This window comes from Medicago truncatula, chromosome 8, assembly GCF_003473485.1.
Source record: "Medicago truncatula cultivar Jemalong A17 chromosome 8, MtrunA17r5.0-ANR, whole genome shotgun sequence".
Taxonomy (NCBI): Eukaryota; Viridiplantae; Streptophyta; class Magnoliopsida; order Fabales; family Fabaceae; genus Medicago; species Medicago truncatula.
Window position 1 is genome coordinate 41,503,786 of NC_053049.1, and position 20,150 is coordinate 41,523,935.

Below are 20,150 nucleotides of genomic sequence, written 5' to 3' on the forward strand. Positions count from 1 at the left end.
TTGACTTGGTCTAGCTTTCGGTTTTGTGGAGCAACCACAAGTCTTCTACCTTTGATTTATGCAACCACAAATCTTCTATCTGAGCCTCTTTTTATAGTCTTGGTACATTTCCTCATATAAACAACTCACAGTCACTCTTGCTACGTTCATCATATAAACAACTCACACAATAAGACACAACAAACAAAACAATTAAGAAAAAACTTAAAAGAAGCAGGTAACAGAAAGGCCAAGCCATAACCTCGCCTAAATGGTTTTGGGTTAGGGTGGTTTATGCCCATATCTTTAGTTGGGGCTTAGGTTGTGGAAGCCAGAGAGGATGAGGGCATTACTGCATCCTTTTGGTGGTGCACAGTGTAGGCAAAATTTACACCACATGTATGCCGAATATATTTTCGGCATTCTGAATAAAGGAGAAATTTGTAGAAGCGGTTTAAGCATTGACGACATCAACAAAAAGTTTTTATTATGAAATCTAATACAAACAAGAAATTCTTTAAAAAAGTTGCATTAGTAAAAACGGAATACAGAATTGCAGCACAAAACTATATCTGAGGAATTGTATGAATAACAAGTGCAAACCAATACACAAATACAATTCATAAGTCTGAATACTAAATCCCTTTTCCATCAAAACTGAAAAAACAAAACTAGAAAACTCTAATCAAAGAGTGAGAATCCCATATCATCATCTTCCTCCTCTTCCTCGACCTTTTCTTCTTTCTTTGCGGCAGCAGGGGCATCATCAGCTGGTGCAGCACCTCCTGCGGGAGCAGCAGCTGCAGCACCACCTCCAACAAAAACTGCACCACCTACAACCACCTAAACAAAATAACCAACAAAGACAATGAGTAACATGATCAATGATCCATCCAGGGGTTAAACCCAAGAACTATCATATAACCAACACCAATAACATGGAGTAACCAACACCAATAACTATCATACACTGCTAAGCAACATACGAATTGACAAACAAATAAAACGAGCTGAATTATAATTTATATATTAATTTATGTGCACCGAATGTGTGAAACTATTTTACACATGAGCAACCACTCAAATCAATTTTATGTTGAGCAGAATTATCAACATTATCAAGCTTTACAATTCAACATATATTCTTAAAACCGTTTGATTGAAAAACCTTAACACATAAATCAAATCATTGATTTCTAAGCAGAATCTCACAAATGACAACAACATAAACTAGCAAATTTCTAAGATCCATCGAATTAATCCATAAAAAATGACAAAACAAGAACTAAACCAAATTAATCACATCACACTGCAAACAAATTCTAATACAAAAACAAAAACCCTAGATTTTCATCTCAAATCAAAAGCCAAAGTGAAGATCAGCGGTGTACCTGGAAGACACCAGAGGAAGGAGAGATGGGAGAGTAAGAGGACTGAACACCACCGTTGGAATCAACAGCGAGAGCAGCTTGAACAAGTTTCCGTTGGATCTCGAAGGTAGATTCAGCGGAGGCTTCGATGTCGCCTGAGTATTGCTTTGCGGTCCATTCGGCGCCGGTTTTGTTGAGGACGAATGTGAAGACACCCATGGTGATGCTCTCTGGTGAAAGTGAAAACCCTAATTGGATGTTGAAGTTGCGCAGAGAGGAGTGACGGCAATTTGTTGAACGAATGGTTTATGTATGGGTTTGTGGAACCCTAATTCTGTGTTAATGCGAAAAGTCCATTTTGTCCATTATGGTGTAACATTGTTTTTTAACGAGGAAAGTTATTTGTTTTATTTTTTTCAAAATAGAAAATATTGTCACATTTTATTTCTCACTATAAAATAGTATATACTATATATATATATATATTAGGGAAATAAAATAGTATGTGTATGTATGACCCAACATCGAGTTCAAGTGATTATTTACCAAAGAACGAATTATTCATGAAAATTTGAGTTTAATTTTTGGGTAGAATAATTTTTTGTTAGACTTTATTTACATTTTAATCGACAGGATGTTCACGGGTTAGGGTGACCCGATAACTTTTGCCTGATCCGTTCAAATTTGGGTCCAAAATAAACCAACGCATTAAAATTCGTGATTATCGGATTGGTTCGGGTAACAGGTTTATGATTGCAAACCCGCGACCCAACCCATTTAAATAATTGTTAAATTTTTTAGTTTTTATAATATAGTTTAAGACTTTTATATAGTAATCTTAAAATGTTTCAAGTAAATTCAAGTGTTAGCATTTTAAATACTAAAATTAATTTGAATCTCATAATTTTCATGAAATAGAATGTCATTTTATTATATTTAATTTTGAAGTTTTATTTTTTTAAGAAAGTATGTTTAATGACCTGTTGACCCAATCCGAACCAACCCGTTCATTTCAGATTGGCTCGGTTCAGGTTTGACATAAAAATGGGGGCTTTTTATCCAACCCAAACCAATTAGATTTGATCGGGTTGGATAACATGTTGGACATCATACCATATACCCCTACATTTAATCTTTTACCCCTACAAATCATTTGAAATATCAATTTCATCCCTTTGTCATATGAGTTCACCCCACGCAAAATTCATCCGACATAACTTTTCAGAAATTGAATACTCAAATCAAAATTTTCTTATAGAGAAACATGTAATAATGGAATTAAAATTTGAATTTGAAGAGAGAAACATGTTTCAAAGTTTTCAATAATCGGAACCACAATCTCATTGTCATCCTCATAAACGAATCTTTTGGTAACATCAATGTATATGATACCATTCATAATCATTAGATTAATTTAAAGTAAAAACAGATTTATACCTAAACAAATTAGACCAAGTGGGACACAATCAACTAAGAGGTTATGAATGGAATCTACAGCGATGCAATTTTCTTTGCGACGGCGACGACAATTGTCTTTGGCAACGGGACGACGTAAGAGTTGCAGCGGCGATGGCAGCAAGCATGTTGTGGCATCCTGCTTTTGCAGTAGATTAAACCCAACAAAACATAAACCTTACTGTGTCATAAACGTGGAAGTGGTCAGATTTCTTTGGAGTCATCGAAACTGTTAATTTAATTAGGGCAGTAATGATTTGAAATTTGGTCAAATAGATTTTCATGTAAGGAATATAGTTTAATCATGTTAGCAAAATATTGATGTTGAGTTGTAGGAAAATAAGGGGTACTACATGATGAAAAGGATTGATGATATACATGTAGGAAAACAAGGGGTACGATGATAAAATAAACTCTTATGTTGGTGAAGAAGAATGAATTTCAACTTGTTTTCCAAAAAATGTTGTGAGGGGGTGAAGTTAAATGAAAAAGGGTAAATTTGACATTTTTAAAAATTTGTTGGGGTGAAGGATTAAATGTGCGGGTAGAGGGTACAATCTTCTAACATGTTTTGCGAAAGCTAACCCAACTCAACCCATGAACACATCAAACTCCAATTTATCTTGATTCATTTTCTCTAGGAATCATAGTGTTAAAAAAAAAAAAAAAAAGTAATGTTCATGCTTATGTTCTACTAACCCTAAAAAAAATGTGTGTGTATATACAAAATATATATAAATAGGATTTTTGTCTTTGAATTTATAATTATTTTTATTTGCAGAGACAATGGAAATAATTTTTAATTCATAATTTTTTAAATAAACCATCAATTTAGATCATGAAATTTCAACAAAAAAATGCAGTCCCTAAGTTATCATGCAATCTTCAATTTAGTTCTTAAACTATGTAAATATAAGTAGTTCTTAAAGTATATAAAACAACATATTGACATATTCTATCAATTGTAGGAGGAGCAACTGCTTCAGCATTTGACAAAAGTCCTTTTCCTAATTGTCTTGGCCAATATCCATGTCCAGATAATGAATTTTGTGATGTTTATTGTAAAGATAATCGTTATTTTAGAGGCGGCAAGTGTGTTGCAAATCAATGTTGTTGTAGACCTGCAATATAACTGCACCAGCTTCTCAAAGGAGTATTTGTAAACACAGTCTTAATGGCCGACACAAAAACAAGTTAAAAAATAAATATCATTATTTTATAATAATGTTATATGGATTTAATTTAGATGCAGTTATCTTTATTTATTAATTTTGTTACGTTTGCAGCAAGTTAGTCTAATTTTTTTCAGCTCATTTACTTTATTAGGTTTGCAATTGTTTAACATAACAAATTCCATCTAAAAAAATGTATTGCAAACCAATTTCATTCCTAATCCTATCCTCTTTGTCTTTTTTTTTTTTTGAAGAAAATATTTTCTACCATATCAATGATCATGTATGATCCTTCTATCGTCTCTATTATAGTCGAGAAAACATGTACGACGCACGGGTCAAAAGTCTAGTTGTTATGGGTCTTGTTAACGAGTGCCCCTGGGACACTCTTTAAGCATCCCAAATTTGGAACGCACTTGGGTGACTTTTGATCGGGAAAGGCATGTGCCTTTAGCTCAATCTCATCCATCTGATCAATCGTGCGCTCAACAAAATGACATGTATCAAACATTTTAATTTTTTTTATAATAAAACAAATCAGATAGAGTCCATCTAAAATCGCAACCAGTTTCTTCACCGTCCGCCGTTGTCGTCAACCCTAACGTCGCCGGAGTTGTGACTTACGCCATGGACCACGCACTAACGTCTTCACCGATCTTCCTCCACTGCCAGATTTGTCTCTACTTATAAAACTCTTCTAATTATAGATTTGTCCTAAGCATCATAATTTGTTGATTTCTCATTCATCTTCGGTTTTCTTTGTTGTTGTTAGTTTTCTGTTTGATTTTGCTTTGTGTAATGATTAAATTTGTCTCATAGTATATTGGTGGTTGTAAATCAATTCATCAACCTGGATTAATCCCAATTCAATTCCACTGTGTAACAAGAGATTGAGAAGAGAGAGGTGAACAACTGATAGTCGACGGTGTGGAGGAGGTCGGTGGCAGAGGAGGGCGGCGAAGGGAGTTGTTGATTATGGGTGGTGGATGAAGAGATTTTGTTCGGTTCTGTTCTAAGTTGCTTATGGCTCTCTTACGTGTTCTTCTTCCCTTAATAAAAACTAGTTTTTGATTTTTTAAACAAAGCAGTGACACTTGGCAACATTTGATTGGTGCAAAGGCAGGTGACTTTGGCGCCTTAAAGGCATTGAAGTGCTGCCCCCCCCCCCCCCCCCCCCCCCCCCCCCAAATTTAGTAATTATTCTTTTAAAAAAAAATCAATTATTACAATTTTCAATGTAATCAATACTCAACTTTTCATTAAAATCTTACCATTTAAAGTGCTTAAAGAGTGTCCGGAGGCACTCGTTAACATTTCCCTATTGTTATTTCACACATATGTTGCCACATATTTAGACTGCGTTTGATGATAGAGAGAGAGAGAGAGAGGGAGGGAGAGAAGGAGAGAAGGAGAGAAGAGAGAGAGAGAGAGAGAGAGAGAGAGAGAGAGAGAAGGAGAGAAGAGAGAGAGAGAGAGAGAGAGAGAGAGAAGGAGAGAAGGAGAGAAGAGAGAGAGAGAGAGAGAGATATATATATATATATTAAAACACGTATGATCGTTTTAGACTCTTTGATAAAGAGAGAAGAAACTATAGTTTCGATTTTTCATAGTTTTTCAATTATATCCTTTGATTGCATCACAAAAGACAATAAATTATAAATATTCGAACATCGTGCATATGAGATTGGATAAATTAAGGGACAAGATACTTGACAAAAACTGAAATTCTTATCCCCCAATAAACCATATTTGACAACTTTGTCCCAAATGCAAACTGTATAAAAATATCAAAATAATCTTACGTTCGCCAAACATCAAACAAGATAAAAAATTACTCAATCCTTAACATTGTGTTTGGCAGAAGAGGAAAAGGAGAGGGAGGGGGGAGAGAGAGAGAGAAAGAGGGAGAGGGGGGGAGGGAGGGAGAGAGACGCCAACGAAAGTCTCAATTTTTAATAATTTTTCAATTGTATCATTTCATTATAGGGTGCAGTTAGTTTGCACCACCAATTACATTGGTCCCACTTATACCATCAGAAAGACTCATTGTAGCAAGTTTTTCCAAGATCAAAAGGTACAAGGACCACTATAAGGTGTAAACATAGTAGTAGTAAATCTTTTATTCATTAAATTTAATAAATTTAAATTAGGCAACAAATGTTGTGCGCATTGGTTTGTTCTTTCTTAATTAATGTCATTATTTTGGATCTATGAAACCCACAACCATTAGAAGTTTTACCCCCAATAAATAAAAGATTGTTAATCCTCTTCGATGGAACATGCAGAGTTTCATAGAACCCATAATTGAAACATAAACTAAACCCAAAATCATTGGTTCCTTGTATTTGATTCTTGTTATGCGTTTCCCAATCTGCAGTTCACGATTTAAAAGCAGTTGAAGTTTTGGTTTTCGATCTACAAACTTAATGGTGGAAGTTTCGATCTGCGATTGAACTTGTTTGACGTTTTGATCAAAAAACTTGAAGGTTTTCGATCTGACTAAAACTTTGGTTGTGGGAAAATATTAAATTCTTGCAAGATGTGTGTGTGCCTATTGTCATCTAATGTTATAGTTTGCAATTGAGTAAATATGCAATTTCACAACATTAATCAATTTACCCCATCCGTCAAATTTTCCTATTAGTAAACATGACGTTTTGCAAATACCCCCTTAAAGTTTTGCACTTATGTGCAAAATCCCCCCAAACTTAAAAATTTATATTTATTTTTTTCTTAAAGTCAAACAATTAACGATTAAATATTAAAGCTAACTAATAATTTTGGAGTTTGGAAAAATTACATGCATATATACATCAAAATAGGGAAAAATGTGTATTTTTAAAGTGACAATAATGATTATTTCTAATAGACAAATTATTATTTTTAGAGATTTATAGACAAATTAATAATCACTTTTAAATTTATATTTTCTCGTTCACCATTTTAGTCTTTTAACTCCTCCAACTCATTCAACAATTTGCTCAAACCATTTAAACTACACAACCCCCAATATTTTCATATGATTTGTTCTTGTTTACACACTTTATAGAAAACTTCATTCTAACTTCTTGCTTGTGCTTCAGGTAGGGACAATCATTCATCATATACAATCTAACTCACACCACAATACTATTAGACCGACATATCATATATAGCATATTAAGTAATATTCATGTAAAAAAGACACAAATCATCAGCAAATGAAATATGTGATAGATATGTATAGAGGAACACTTATTGAGAAATGTCAAACACTTAGACATATATTTCTTTACCTTTGAAATTAATCCATAAATCATCCCATTGTTGTCACTTTAAAAAATACACAATTTTCCCCATTTTGAAGCCTATGATGATGTATATATGCATGTAGTTTTCCCAAATTCCAAAATTAATAGTTAGTTTTAATATTTAACTATTAGTTGTTTGTTTTTAATAAAAAAATAATATAAATTTTTAAGTTTGGGGGGCATTTTGCACATAAGTGCAAAATTTCAGGGGGGTATTTGCAAAACGTCATGTTCATTAACAAAAAAAATTGACGGAGGGGGGTAAATTGATTAAAATTGTGAAATTTCAGGGGGTAATTGAAGTTTTGTTAATTTAAGAGGGGTAATTAACGAAACTTACAATTTCAAGGGGTAATTGCCTATTTACTTGTTTGCAATTTAATGAGATATATCAAATTTGTTTAAGATCCAATCTGTCAAAAAAATAATAATATAGTGCAACAAGTTGCAGATGGTAGCCTCTTTATAGGAATCTGGTTTAATAAAACCAATGAAAGAAGACAAAAAAATATGTGAAAATCACTTATTAAACTAAAATAGAAAGAAAAAAACAATTCAAGGGTTAGTTTTGAATTAAAACTGACCCTAAATAACCCATTCTTTGATAGAGATAAATGACGACGACTGAGATTTGAAAACTCATTGGTAAAAGGTCTTAATTCCAATGAAAGGCTATTAATCCCAATGAAAGGTCTCTTACTTAAGATGTTTAGCTACTTAATTGTCATCCTTAATAGACGCTTAGAATATGGTTAACATAAGGGCAGGGCCGTCCCTGAGAATTCGGAGGCTCGGCTCTGGGAATGAAAAGAGGCCAGTGATAAAATCAAAACGTTTTTTTTTTTAAAAGAGCGATGTTCTATTTATATTTTTTAAAAGATAAATACAAGGTGCCGTATATATGCGTTACACCTAGAGGTAAAAATGACTACCGTATACATGAGGAACCCTCACGTAACACCAAAATCAATCATGAGGAACCCCCACTCTTGAGGCCCATCCTTAAGGAAGGCCCAACTCGTTTGAGCTGTTTGCACCCCCTCAAGGACGCCCCTGCATAAGGGTAGTCATCATCTCATACTTACTCATCGGCTACCTTGGTACTCTTAAAGGCAATGATAGAACTAGGTGTACTAGTTTAGAGGATATCGCCACTCCAAAACAATGGGTAATCCCTTTTGAGCCGTCTTTATTTATGAATGGAATCTCATTTCTTTCGACCAAAAAGAAATGCATTTTTTTAACCCAACAAAAACACCTTTCGCTAGAGGGGCGCGAGTATATTATGTTGAATACATAGAGTATATTAATCTCTCTTACTCAACTGATAGCTAGTTAAGGATGGAAGCAACTAAAGAAAAGCTAGAACAAATAGCCTAAACCAATATAGTTCAGACAGAAATGACTTGGTTCACTGGATTAAATCAAAACATAAAATTACATGATGGTGGGGTGACTTCCACCAGTTCACGTGACCATACAATAAAACTCCAAATAAATCATTAGCACATTGAAAACAACCAAACCAAACTAGTGCCAAAACATAAAATTACATGATGGGGGCCAAGGCATAGGTGATTTCCACTAGTCCTCAAAAAGTCACGAACCCATAGGAGACAAAAGTATGACCAAAAGATGCCTTCCTGATAGCATTCCAAGGGAACACAAACATCAAATATTATGGACAGGAACTTCACAATTAAAGCTATTACAAATGCAGAAAGAAGGCACGTATTATTATTAACTCTTAATAATAATAACAGATAGATAAGTGGATGCTCGTGTTCCTCGTTTATTATTATATTATATTATTACTAGTAAAAAGACGTGCATTCGTGTCCGTCTTACTGTTTTTTTATCGCATTAACGCGTGTAAATTATAAACTGTATTTTATATAAAGAGATATTTAGTGTACATGTATCATTGTTATACTATATAAAGAAATATTTAGAATCCATTCAGAACATCAAAAGCACCAAATATGGAAATGCAGTGGGTTTACATTTGTACTGCTGCTTTGTTTGCATGCTATGTTTTTGTAAACAAATTTTTGAGGAGGTTTAATGGTTGGTACTATCATCTCAAATTAAGAAACAAAGAGTACCCTTTGCCTCCAGGTGATATGGGATGGCCACTTATTGGCAACCTATTATCATTTAACAAAAACTTCTCATCTGGCCAACCTGATTCATTCACCACCAACCTTATTCTCAAGTATCTTTCGTTTTCTCACCTTTTTTTCCCTTGTGCTATATATATAAATAGTATTTTAATTATATAATTTACTCAAGAAAAATCAAACCACGTGTACTTACTATTATTTGGTTTTAATTTTTTAGATATGGGAGAGATGGTATCTACAAAACTCACGTGTGTGGAAATCCAAGTATCATAATTTGTGATCCTGAGATGTGTAAGCGAGTGCTCTTAGATGATGTAAACTTTAAAATTGGTTATCCAAAATCCATCCAAGAATTGACAAAATGTAGACCCATGATTGATGTCTCGAACGCAAATCACAAGCATTTTCGACGCCTAATCACTGCTCCCATGGTTGGTCACAAGGTGTTAGACATGTACCTAGAACGTCTCGAGGACATTGCAATCAATTCGTTAGAAGAATTGTCTAGCATGAAGCACCCCATCGAGCTCTTGAAAGAGATGAAGAAGGTTTCCTTTAAATCCATTATCCATGTTTTCATGGGAACTTCTAATCAGAACATTGTTAAAAACATTGGAAGTTCATTTACTGATTTGTCTAAAGGCATGTACTCTATCCCCATCAATGCACCTGGTTTTACTTTCCACAAAGCACTCAAGGTTCTTCACTCTATCTTCTTTGATCAATTCTTTTAATCTCTCTTTTCCATGTCATTAACAATAGATAATTTTGTAAAATTGCTTATAATTTCTCTTTCTAATACAAAATTAATCACATTTTTTAATGAGTGAAAATGACAAAACGACTTATAGTAATAAAATAGAGAGGAAGTAGATCTCATCGGATAGATAACCTTTCGGGAGACGCGCTTTAAACTATTTCTTAAGCCTCGAAAAGTTGAGCCCCAATAAAGGAATTAGTTTTCTCTTAGACAAATGTTTTTTGATAAGGCTCTGACTCGTCAAAATCTCTTTAAGCGCAAAATTATTTAGAATGGTGAGAGATCAAACTGTGTATTTTGTGGCCGCTATTAGAAGACAGAACGACACTTATTTAGAACGCACTTGATTTGTAAGTCGCACAATGATGTTGTTTTTGCAAATTTAGCACAAGTGGTGAATCGAATAAAGTTATCTTCTTGAAAGTGGTTTTTGGGGTCTCATTGTTTTGGGTTGATTTTCTTTCGTTCTAGTAGTTTTTCTCATATTTTCTTTCTTCCTTTTTGGTTTTGAATGTTATGTTCATTTCATCTTGTATATACTATCGACTTTTAATTTTGGTAGTAGCTAAATAATTTTCATGTTTGCATGATATTGTAGGCACGGAAGAAGATAGCTAAATTATTGCAACCTGTTGTGGATGAAAGGAGGTTGATGATAAAAAATGGACAACATGTGGGAGAGAAGAAAGATCTTATGGATATTCTATTGGAAATCAAAGATGAGAATGGTAGAAAATTGGAGGATCAGGATATCAGTGACCTGTTGATAGGACTTTTATTTGCCGGACATGAAAGTACAGCAACTGGGATAATGTGGTCAGTTGCACATCTTACACAACATCCACATATCCTACAAAAAGCCAAGGTAAATAAAGTTAGCAATATTTGGGGTAGTATTTAATAGGAAAATGCTAACCATAAAAATGCAATATTCATGATTGATCTTTCTAAGTAAGTGATTTAATAGTTACTCAACCTCATTGAAAAATTTGTAAGAAATGGGTTCACACAAAATTTGCATTTAATCAAGTGTCATGCTAACTAGGCAATGATTAAGGAAGTTAAAAGTAGTATGTTTGCATTGGTTTCAACAACATTTTAACTTTAAAAAGTTAAATTTATCACTTTTCATCATTTTTCAATGTTATATGTCGATTTTTATCCCCTTATCCAATACCCAAAAACAATGGTTAGCATTTTCCTTTAATTAATTTTGACATAAAGGTAGAATCTTATTTATTTTGTCAGCAAACCTTGTTCAACCGGATCACTTGTGGGTAGAAAAGTATTTGTCTTGTAGCTAGCTGTGTAGACTAGAGAAAGTAGTATTGTTGACCGTTATTAAACAAGTGATGATACAGAAAAGAACAGACAACCACAAATTTTTTTTTTTTTTTGAAGAAACAAAAATAGAATATACAAAAATAGAATATATTACTATCAACACTGTAATTGTTAAAGCACAAGACGTATCAAAACAATCACAAAAAGATTACAACCCTGTCAAGATTACATCAAAGATAGTCAATGCCCATACATAGAAGCGGGCTCGACCACCAACTATGTGTACCAAAAATAAAGACTATGTTGCTGGCTTTCAACCACCACAAGGTATTTGATTTTACTTTATCTAACAATAGTGGTATAGAACTTTGACGATTCTGAAATAACCTATCATTCCGTTCTTTCCATAAAACCGAGACACATTGAAACCAAATTAAATGAAATAAGGATCGACGCGATTTCAAACCACCCGCATATTCAATAAATTGCACAAAATGATCTGAGATAGCATGAGAATCGACCCCTTCGACACAAAGCCAAGCCCGCACCAAAGGCCACAATGCACCAAAAATTGGACAAGACAAAAATAAATGATTCACATCTTCAACCTGCCCGCATCCCGTTACACAAAACCGATTTTCCACAGATATAATCCCACGTTCCACCAAATTTGATTTAGTAGGTAAACGATCCCTCAACAGTCGCCAAGCAAGAATAGAGACTTTTAAAGGAACATGTTTATGCCAAATTAACTCCATATTTTGATGAACATGAGGTTGTTCCTGTGATGTCAACAAGTCATATACACCACGAACAGTATAACCAGAAAGATTTCAACAGTGTCAACTTTGTCATATTTTAGTATAAAAGAAAGATTTCTTGGGTTGGTTGGAGTTCTTTGTGTTTGAGGAGGGAGTATGGAGGGTTGGGTGTTAGGAGGTTGAGAGAGTTTAACATTGCTTTGTTGGGAAAATGGTGTTGGCGGCTGTTAGTTGATAGGGGATGTTTAATATTTTAGTGACAAAGTTGACAAAGCCAAGCCAAGCCCTTCGACACCAAGCCAAGCCCGCACCAAAGGCCACAATGCACCAGAAAGAACTCGAACCAACCCAAAAAATCTTTCTTTTATTCGTATTAAGTGACAAAGTTGACACTGTCATATATATTAGTGCATATTTTTCATCTTTAATTATCTATTAGTATAAATTATGAAAATTTAATATTTTAAAATATTTATCGAGACAACAATATTTTATATGATATTATTTATTTTATGTATATTAGTAAAAAAATATAATTAAAGTATATCAGTTAATAAGGCACATTGTCAAATAAATAATCTAATATGAGAAGGAATAAGTATTATTTTTTTAAATTAGCTTTTCTGATAAAGATTAGTCTATACGGGGTTATATCACCAAGAAAGTCTATAAAGGCTTGTAATGTGTTATGAAGACGTTATCATATCCTAAAAATTATTCTTGCACTTGTTTAAGTTTCTAATGCTTTTTATGAATTACATATTCCAAAAATTATTCTTGCTAATAACTCCTACTTATGTTTCTTTTCAATTGTAAGCTATTTAGAAAACTTCGTTTCTATTGCTTAAAAAAAAACTTTGTTTCTATTTATGTAATTTTAAAATTTAGAATTTTACAAAAAAAAAAAATATAATTCAATATTTCTTTTACCAACAATTTTCATATTAACTATTCTTTTCATAACAATCTGTTATTTTACACTTGCACAAACGCAAAAAGAGAAAATGAAAAAATGATCAATAAAGGTAAAAATATATTTAATATTTGTTTGTAAACACGTATATTATACTAGAGGAAGTATTATCTATATAAACATATAAATCTGATTTAATGATCAATAGAAAATATCTATATTACGTTTTTCATATATTGAAGGAAGAGCAGGAAGAAATCTTGAAGATAAGACCAGCCTCCCAAAAACGATTGAGTCTTAATGAAGTCAAGCAAATGATTTATCTTTCATATGTAAGTATATTGGAAAATGACATATATAGTTCATTTACATATGTGAGACTACGGCAACAAAGAAATGAGACTATATTTCTTCTTGCAGGTAATCGATGAAATGTTGCGATTTGCCAACATTGCCTTTTCAATTTTTCGAGAGGCTACATCTGATGTTAACATCAACGGTATTTCATCTCATATTCAATTCTATGCCAACTTACGAGTAACTATTTTTTAGCTACCAACATTTATTAAAGGGAATGCATCATTTGCTCAATATTTTAAGGTTATCTCATACCAAAAGGATGGAGAGTGCTAATATGGGCGAGAGCCATTCATATGGATTCTGAATATTATCCAAATCCTAAAGAATTTAATCCTTCTAGATGGAAAGTAAGTTGGATTGATATTTTACTTTTTTACTCAAGTTATATTATTATCTATCTATTCGTTTTTAAATGTAAGTAGATAATATTTTTTGAAACAGTTAGCTTTAAATCATATAAGAGTATTATTTTAAATTTAAGCAATGTCATTGTATGTGTAGGATTATAATGCCAAGGCAGGAACCTTTCTTCCTTTTGGAGCAGGAAGTAGGCTCTGTCCTGGAGCCGACTTAGCAAAACTTGAAATTTCTATATTTCTTCATTATTTCCTCCTTAACTACAGGTCAGCACCATCTTCTCTTTCCTTCAACTCTTCATCTTCACCATTTTGACCTTCTTACATCTCTAAAACTAGTTGATACTTTAAGTAGATTGATACATACGAATCAAACATAGACACGAAAATCATACGTAAATATTGATAATAATTTAAGAAAATGAAATAATTAAATATAACTGTGTTTGTAGGGTACTAGACATGCCTTCAATAAGAGTTATGATAATATTGGCTTCCTTATTAAGGGTGAAAGATTGTAGCGATAGTGAGGTTGTAAGTTCAAACCTATGTTGCATAGGTATGGGTACAATGGTATGAGAATATGACAATTTTAAAAAAATTAAGGTACAAGTACGTCAATAAAATCATGAGGTTTTTTTCATAGAATATATATTAGAGCTAAATTTTTCAATTTACAACAAAAACATCACGATAAAAGTTTAGAAAGTTGAAAATTAGTGTTGGTTACAACAATAACAACAAAAAACTCATATGCACATATAACAATATATTGTCATATTAATATACATGAGAAAGTCGCAATTTTCACTCATAGTAGAATAATGAGCAAAAAATGAAGTACCAAGAGTACAATATATGTTCTCGGTATGGGTACTTCACCTTTTTACAAGTCCCATGCTTTAGAGGTTCAAACTAAACCAAAATACTAAAATTTATCTTTCACAAAAATGCTAGCTTTCGATATTTGTTGGAAAATGTTCACTTGTTAATTATTCTTTTAGGAGAAACACAGTGTGAAAATTTTCTTTAATGTTGTTGTTTGTTTGCTAAATTATGTATTGTATAGGTTGGAGCGAATAAACCCAGATTGCCCTGTTACTACCTTGCCACAATGTAAGCCCACTGATAACTGCCTCGCTAAGGTTATAAAGGTCTCACGTGCTTAGCTAATTTCAAAGACATTTGTTTTATAAATCTGCGGTTGCTTCTCTTATGTTCCAACTGGAATCATGAATTTTTCTAGTTATTGTTGTTTTTAGTTTGCTTGTTACTGTCATGTGTTCAGAAAAAGCAAATGATAATAAACTTGTAATGGGGGATGATGAGAATCACTCCACGTCTTGATGGATATTGGGTGTGTTAATTTGATTTCTTTCTTAGTCATTGGTTATTTATTTCAATGAAGCTTAATTTGTTACCATAAGTCTAAAACCCTAAACAATACATAATTCCATCTAAAAAAATGTATTGCAAACCAATTTCATTCCTAATCCTATCCTCTTTGTCTTTTTTTTTTTTGAAGAAAATATTTTCTACCATATCAATGATCATGTATGATCCTTCTATTTTATACTTTTTTTTTTCTTTTCAATTTCATGCCTTTTTTCTTTACATTCTTATCCTTATCCTTATTTATTAATTTTGTTATGTCTACAACAACTTAACCTAATTTTTTCCCGTTTATTTGCTTTATTAGGTTTGCAAAATTATTTAACCTAACAAATTCCATCTAAAAAAATGCACTGCATACCAATTTCATCCTATCCTCTTGCCTTTTTTTTTGAAGAAAATATTTTCTACCATATCAACGATGTTAAAGATTATTTACCGGTCTCTATTATAGTCGAGAAAACATGTGCGACGCACGGGTCAAAAGTCTAGTTGTTATGGGTCTTGTTAACGAGTGCCCCTGGGACACTCTTTAAGCATCCCAAATTTGGAACGCACTTGGGTGACTTTTGATCGGGAAAGGCATGTGCCTTTAGCTCAATCTCATCCATCTGATCAATCGTGCGCTCAACAAAATGACATGTATCAAACATTTTAATTTTTTTTATAATAAAACAAATCAGATAGAGTCCATCTAAAATCGCAACCAGTTTCTTCACCGTCCGCCGTTGTCGTCAACCCTAACGTCGCCGGAGTTGTGACTTACGCCATGGACCACGCACTAACGTCTTCACCGATCTTCCTCCACTGCCAGATTTGTCTCTACTTATAAAACTCTTCTAATTATAGATTTGTCCTAAGCATCATAATTTGTTGATTTCTCATTCATCTTCGGTTTTCTTTGTTGTTGTTAGTTTTCTGTTTGATTTTGCTTTGTGTAATGATTAAATTTGTCTCATAGTATATTGGTGGTTGTAAATCAATTCATCAACCTGGATTAATCCCAATTCAATTCCACTGTGTAACAAGAGATTGAGAAGAGAGAGGTGAACAACTGATAGTCGACGGTGTGGAGGAGGTCGGTGGCAGAGGAGGGCGGCGAAGGGAGTTGTTGATTATGGGTGGTGGATGAAGAGATTTTGTTCGGTTCTGTTCTAAGTTGCTTATGGCTCTCTTACGTGTTCTTCTTCCCTTAATAAAAACTAGTTTTTGATTTTTTAAACAAAGCAGTGACACTTGGCAACATTTGATTGGTGCAAAGGCAGGTGACTTTGGCGCCTTAAAGGCATTGAAGTGCTGCCCCCCCCCCCCAAATTTAGTAATTATTCTTTTAAAAAAAAATCAATTATTACAATTTTCAATGTAATCAATACTCAACTTTTCATTAAAATCTTACCATTTAAAGTGCTTAAAGAGTGTCCGGAGGCACTCGTTAACATTTCCCTATTGTTATTTCACACATATGTTGCCACATATTTAGACTGCGTTTGATGATAGAGAGAGAGAGAGAGGGAGGGAGAGAAGGAGAGAAGGAGAGAAGAGAGAGAGAGAGAGAGAGAGAGAGAGAGAGAGAGAGAGAGAGAGAAGGAGAGAAGAGAGAGAGAGAGAGAGAGAGAGAGAGAGAAGGAGAGAAGGAGAGAAGGAGAGAAGAGAGAGAGAGAGAGAGAGATATATATATATATATTAAAACACGTATGATCGTTTTAGACTCTTTGATAAAGAGAGAAGAAACTATAGTTTCGATTTTTCATAGTTTTTCAATTATATCCTTTGATTGCATCACAAAAGACAATAAATTATAAATATTCGAACATCGTGCATATGAGATTGGATAAATTAAGGGACAAGATACTTGACAAAAACTGAAATTCTTATCCCCCAATAAACCATATTTGACAACTTTGTCCCAAATGCAAACTGTATAAAAATATCAAAATAATCTTACGTTCGCCAAACATCAAACAAGATAAAAAATTACTCAATCCTTAACATTGTGTTTGGCAGAAGAGGAAAAGGAGAGGGAGGGGGGAGAGAGAGAGAGAAAGAGGGAGAGGGGGGAGGGAGGGAGAGAGACGCCAACGAAAGTCTCAATTTTTAATAATTTTTCAATTGTATCATTTCATTATAGGGTGCAGTTAGTTTGCACCACCAATTACATTGGTCCCACTTATACCATCAGAAAGACTCATTGTAGCAAGTTTTTCCAAGATCAAAAGGTACAAGGACCACTATAAGGTGTAAACATAGTAGTAGTAAATCTTTTATTCATTAAATTTAATAAATTTAAATTAGGCAACAAATGTTGTGCGCATTGGTTTGTTCTTTCTTAATTAATGTCATTATTTTGGATCTATGAAACCCACAACCATTAGAAGTTTTACCCCCAATAAATAAAAGATTGTTAATCCTCTTCGATGGAACATGCAGAGTTTCATAGAACCCATAATTGAAACATAAACTAAACCCAAAATCATTGGTTCCTTGTATTTGATTCTTGTTATGCGTTTCCCAATCTGCAGTTCACGATTTAAAAGCAGTTGAAGTTTTGGTTTTCGATCTACAAACTTAATGGTGGAAGTTTCGATCTGCGATTGAACTTGTTTGACGTTTTGATCAAAAAACTTGAAGGTTTTCGATCTGACTAAAACTTTGGTTGTGGGAAAATATTAAATTCTTGCAAGATGTGTGTGTGCCTATTGTCATCTAATGTTATAGTTTGCAATTGAGTAAATATGCAATTTCACAACATTAATCAATTTACCCCATCCGTCAAATTTTCCTATTAGTAAACATGACGTTTTGCAAATACCCCCTTAAAGTTTTGCACTTATGTGCAAAATCCCCCCAAACTTAAAAATTTATATTTATTTTTTTCTTAAAGTCAAACAATTAACGATTAAATATTAAAGCTAACTAATAATTTTGGAGTTTGGAAAAATTACATGCATATATACATCAAAATAGGGAAAAATGTGTATTTTTAAAGTGACAATAATGATTATTTCTAATAGACAAATTATTATTTTTAGAGATTTATAGACAAATTAATAATCACTTTTAAATTTATATTTTCTCGTTCACCATTTTAGTCTTTTAACTCCTCCAACTCATTCAACAATTTGCTCAAACCATTTAAACTACACAACCCCAATATTTTCATATGATTTGTTCTTGTTTACACACTTTATAGAAAACTTCATTCTAACTTCTTGCTTGTGCTTCAGGTAGGGACAATCATTCATCATATACAATCTAACTCACACCACAATACTATTAGACCGACATATCATATATAGCATATTAAGTAATATTCATGTAAAAAAGACACAAATCATCAGCAAATGAAATATGTGATAGATATGTATAGAGGAACACTTATTGAGAAATGTCAAACACTTAGACATATATTTCTTTACCTTTGAAATTAATCCATAAATCATCCCATTGTTGTCACTTTAAAAAATACACAATTTTCCCCATTTTGAAGCCTATGATGATGTATATATGCATGTAGTTTTCCCAAATTCCAAAATTAATAGTTAGTTTTAATATTTAACTATTAGTTGTTTGTTTTTAATAAAAAAATAATATAAATTTTTAAGTTTGGGGGGCATTTTGCACATAAGTGCAAAATTTCAGGGGGGTATTTGCAAAACGTCATGTTCATTAACAAAAAAAATTGACGGAGGGGGGTAAATTGATTAAAATTGTGAAATTTCAGGGGGTAATTGAAGTTTTGTTAATTTAAGAGGGGTAATTAACGAAACTTACAATTTCAAGGGGTAATTGCCTATTTACTTGTTTGCAATTTAATGAGATATATCAAATTTGTTTAAGATCCAATCTGTCAAAAAAATAATAATATAGTGCAACAAGTTGCAGATGGTAGCCTCTTTATAGGAATCTGGTTTAATAAAACCAATGAAAGAAGACAAAAAAATATGTGAAAATCACTTATTAAACTAAAATAGAAAGAAAAAAACAATTCAAGGGTTAGTTTTGAATTAAAACTGACCCTAAATAACCCATTCTTTGATAGAGATAAATGACGACGACTGAGATTTGAAAACTCATTGGTAAAAGGTCTTAATTCCAATGAAAGGCTATTAATCCCAATGAAAGGTCTCTTACTTAAGATGTTTAGCTACTTAATTGTCATCCTTAATAGACGCTTAGAATATGGTTAACATAAGGGCAGGGCCGTCCCTGAGAATTCGGAGGCTCGGCTCTGGGAATGAAAAGAGGCCAGTGATAAAATCAAAACGTTTTTTTTTTTAAAAGAGCGATGTTCTATTTATATTTTTTAAAAGATAAATACAAGGTGCCGTATATATGCGTTACACCTAGAGGTAAAAATGACTACCGTATACATGAGGAACCCTCACGTAACACCAAAATCAATCATGAGGAACCCCCACTCTTGAGGCCCATCCTTAAGGAAGGCCCAACTCGTTTGAGCTGTTTGCACCCCTCAAGGACGCCCCTGCATAAGGGTAGTCATCATCTCATACTTACTCATCGGCTACCTTGGTACTCTTAAAGGCAATGATAGAACTAGGTGTACTAGTTTAGAGGATATCGCCACTCCAAAACAATGGGTAATCCCTTTTGAGCCGTCTTTATTTATGAATGGAATCTCATTTCTTTCGACCAAAAAGAAATGCATTTTTTTAACCCAACAAAAACACCTTTCGCTAGAGGGGCGCGAGTATATTATGTTGAATACATAGAGTATATTAATCTCTCTTACTCAACTGATAGCTAGTTAAGGATGGAAGCAACTAAAGAAAAGCTAGAACAAATAGCCTAAACCAATATAGTTCAGACAGAAATGACTTGGTTCACTGGATTAAATCAAAACATAAAATTACATGATGGTGGGGTGACTTCCACCAGTTCACGTGACCATACAATAAAACTCCAAATAAATCATTA

General features: G+C 33.1%; 2 protein-coding genes across 2 annotated transcripts; one reads left to right on the top strand and one right to left on the bottom strand.

Moving 5' to 3' along the window:
- Positions 1–440: 440 nt before the first annotated feature.
- Positions 441–1,650, bottom strand: LOC25501849 (60S acidic ribosomal protein P3). The gene is made up of 2 exons (XM_013591285.3): positions 1,371–1,650; positions 441–822 (listed from the first exon to the last, which is right to left on the bottom strand). Exons 1-2 carry the CDS (start codon positions 1,566–1,568, stop codon positions 661–663), a joined length of 360 nt encoding a protein of 119 aa, XP_013446739.1. The 5' UTR covers positions 1,569–1,650; the 3' UTR covers positions 441–660.
- Positions 1,651–9,196: 7,546 nt separating this feature from the next.
- Positions 9,197–15,230, top strand: LOC25501850 (beta-amyrin 11-oxidase). The gene is made up of 8 exons (XM_013591286.3): positions 9,197–9,481; positions 9,607–10,087; positions 10,748–11,014; positions 13,350–13,439; positions 13,528–13,606; positions 13,708–13,814; positions 13,969–14,090; positions 14,893–15,230. The coding sequence occupies exons 1-8, from the start codon at positions 9,249–9,251 to the stop codon at positions 14,990–14,992; spliced, it is 1,479 nt and encodes a 492-aa protein (XP_013446740.1). The 5' UTR covers positions 9,197–9,248; the 3' UTR covers positions 14,993–15,230.
- Positions 15,231–20,150: the final 4,920 nt, after the last annotated feature.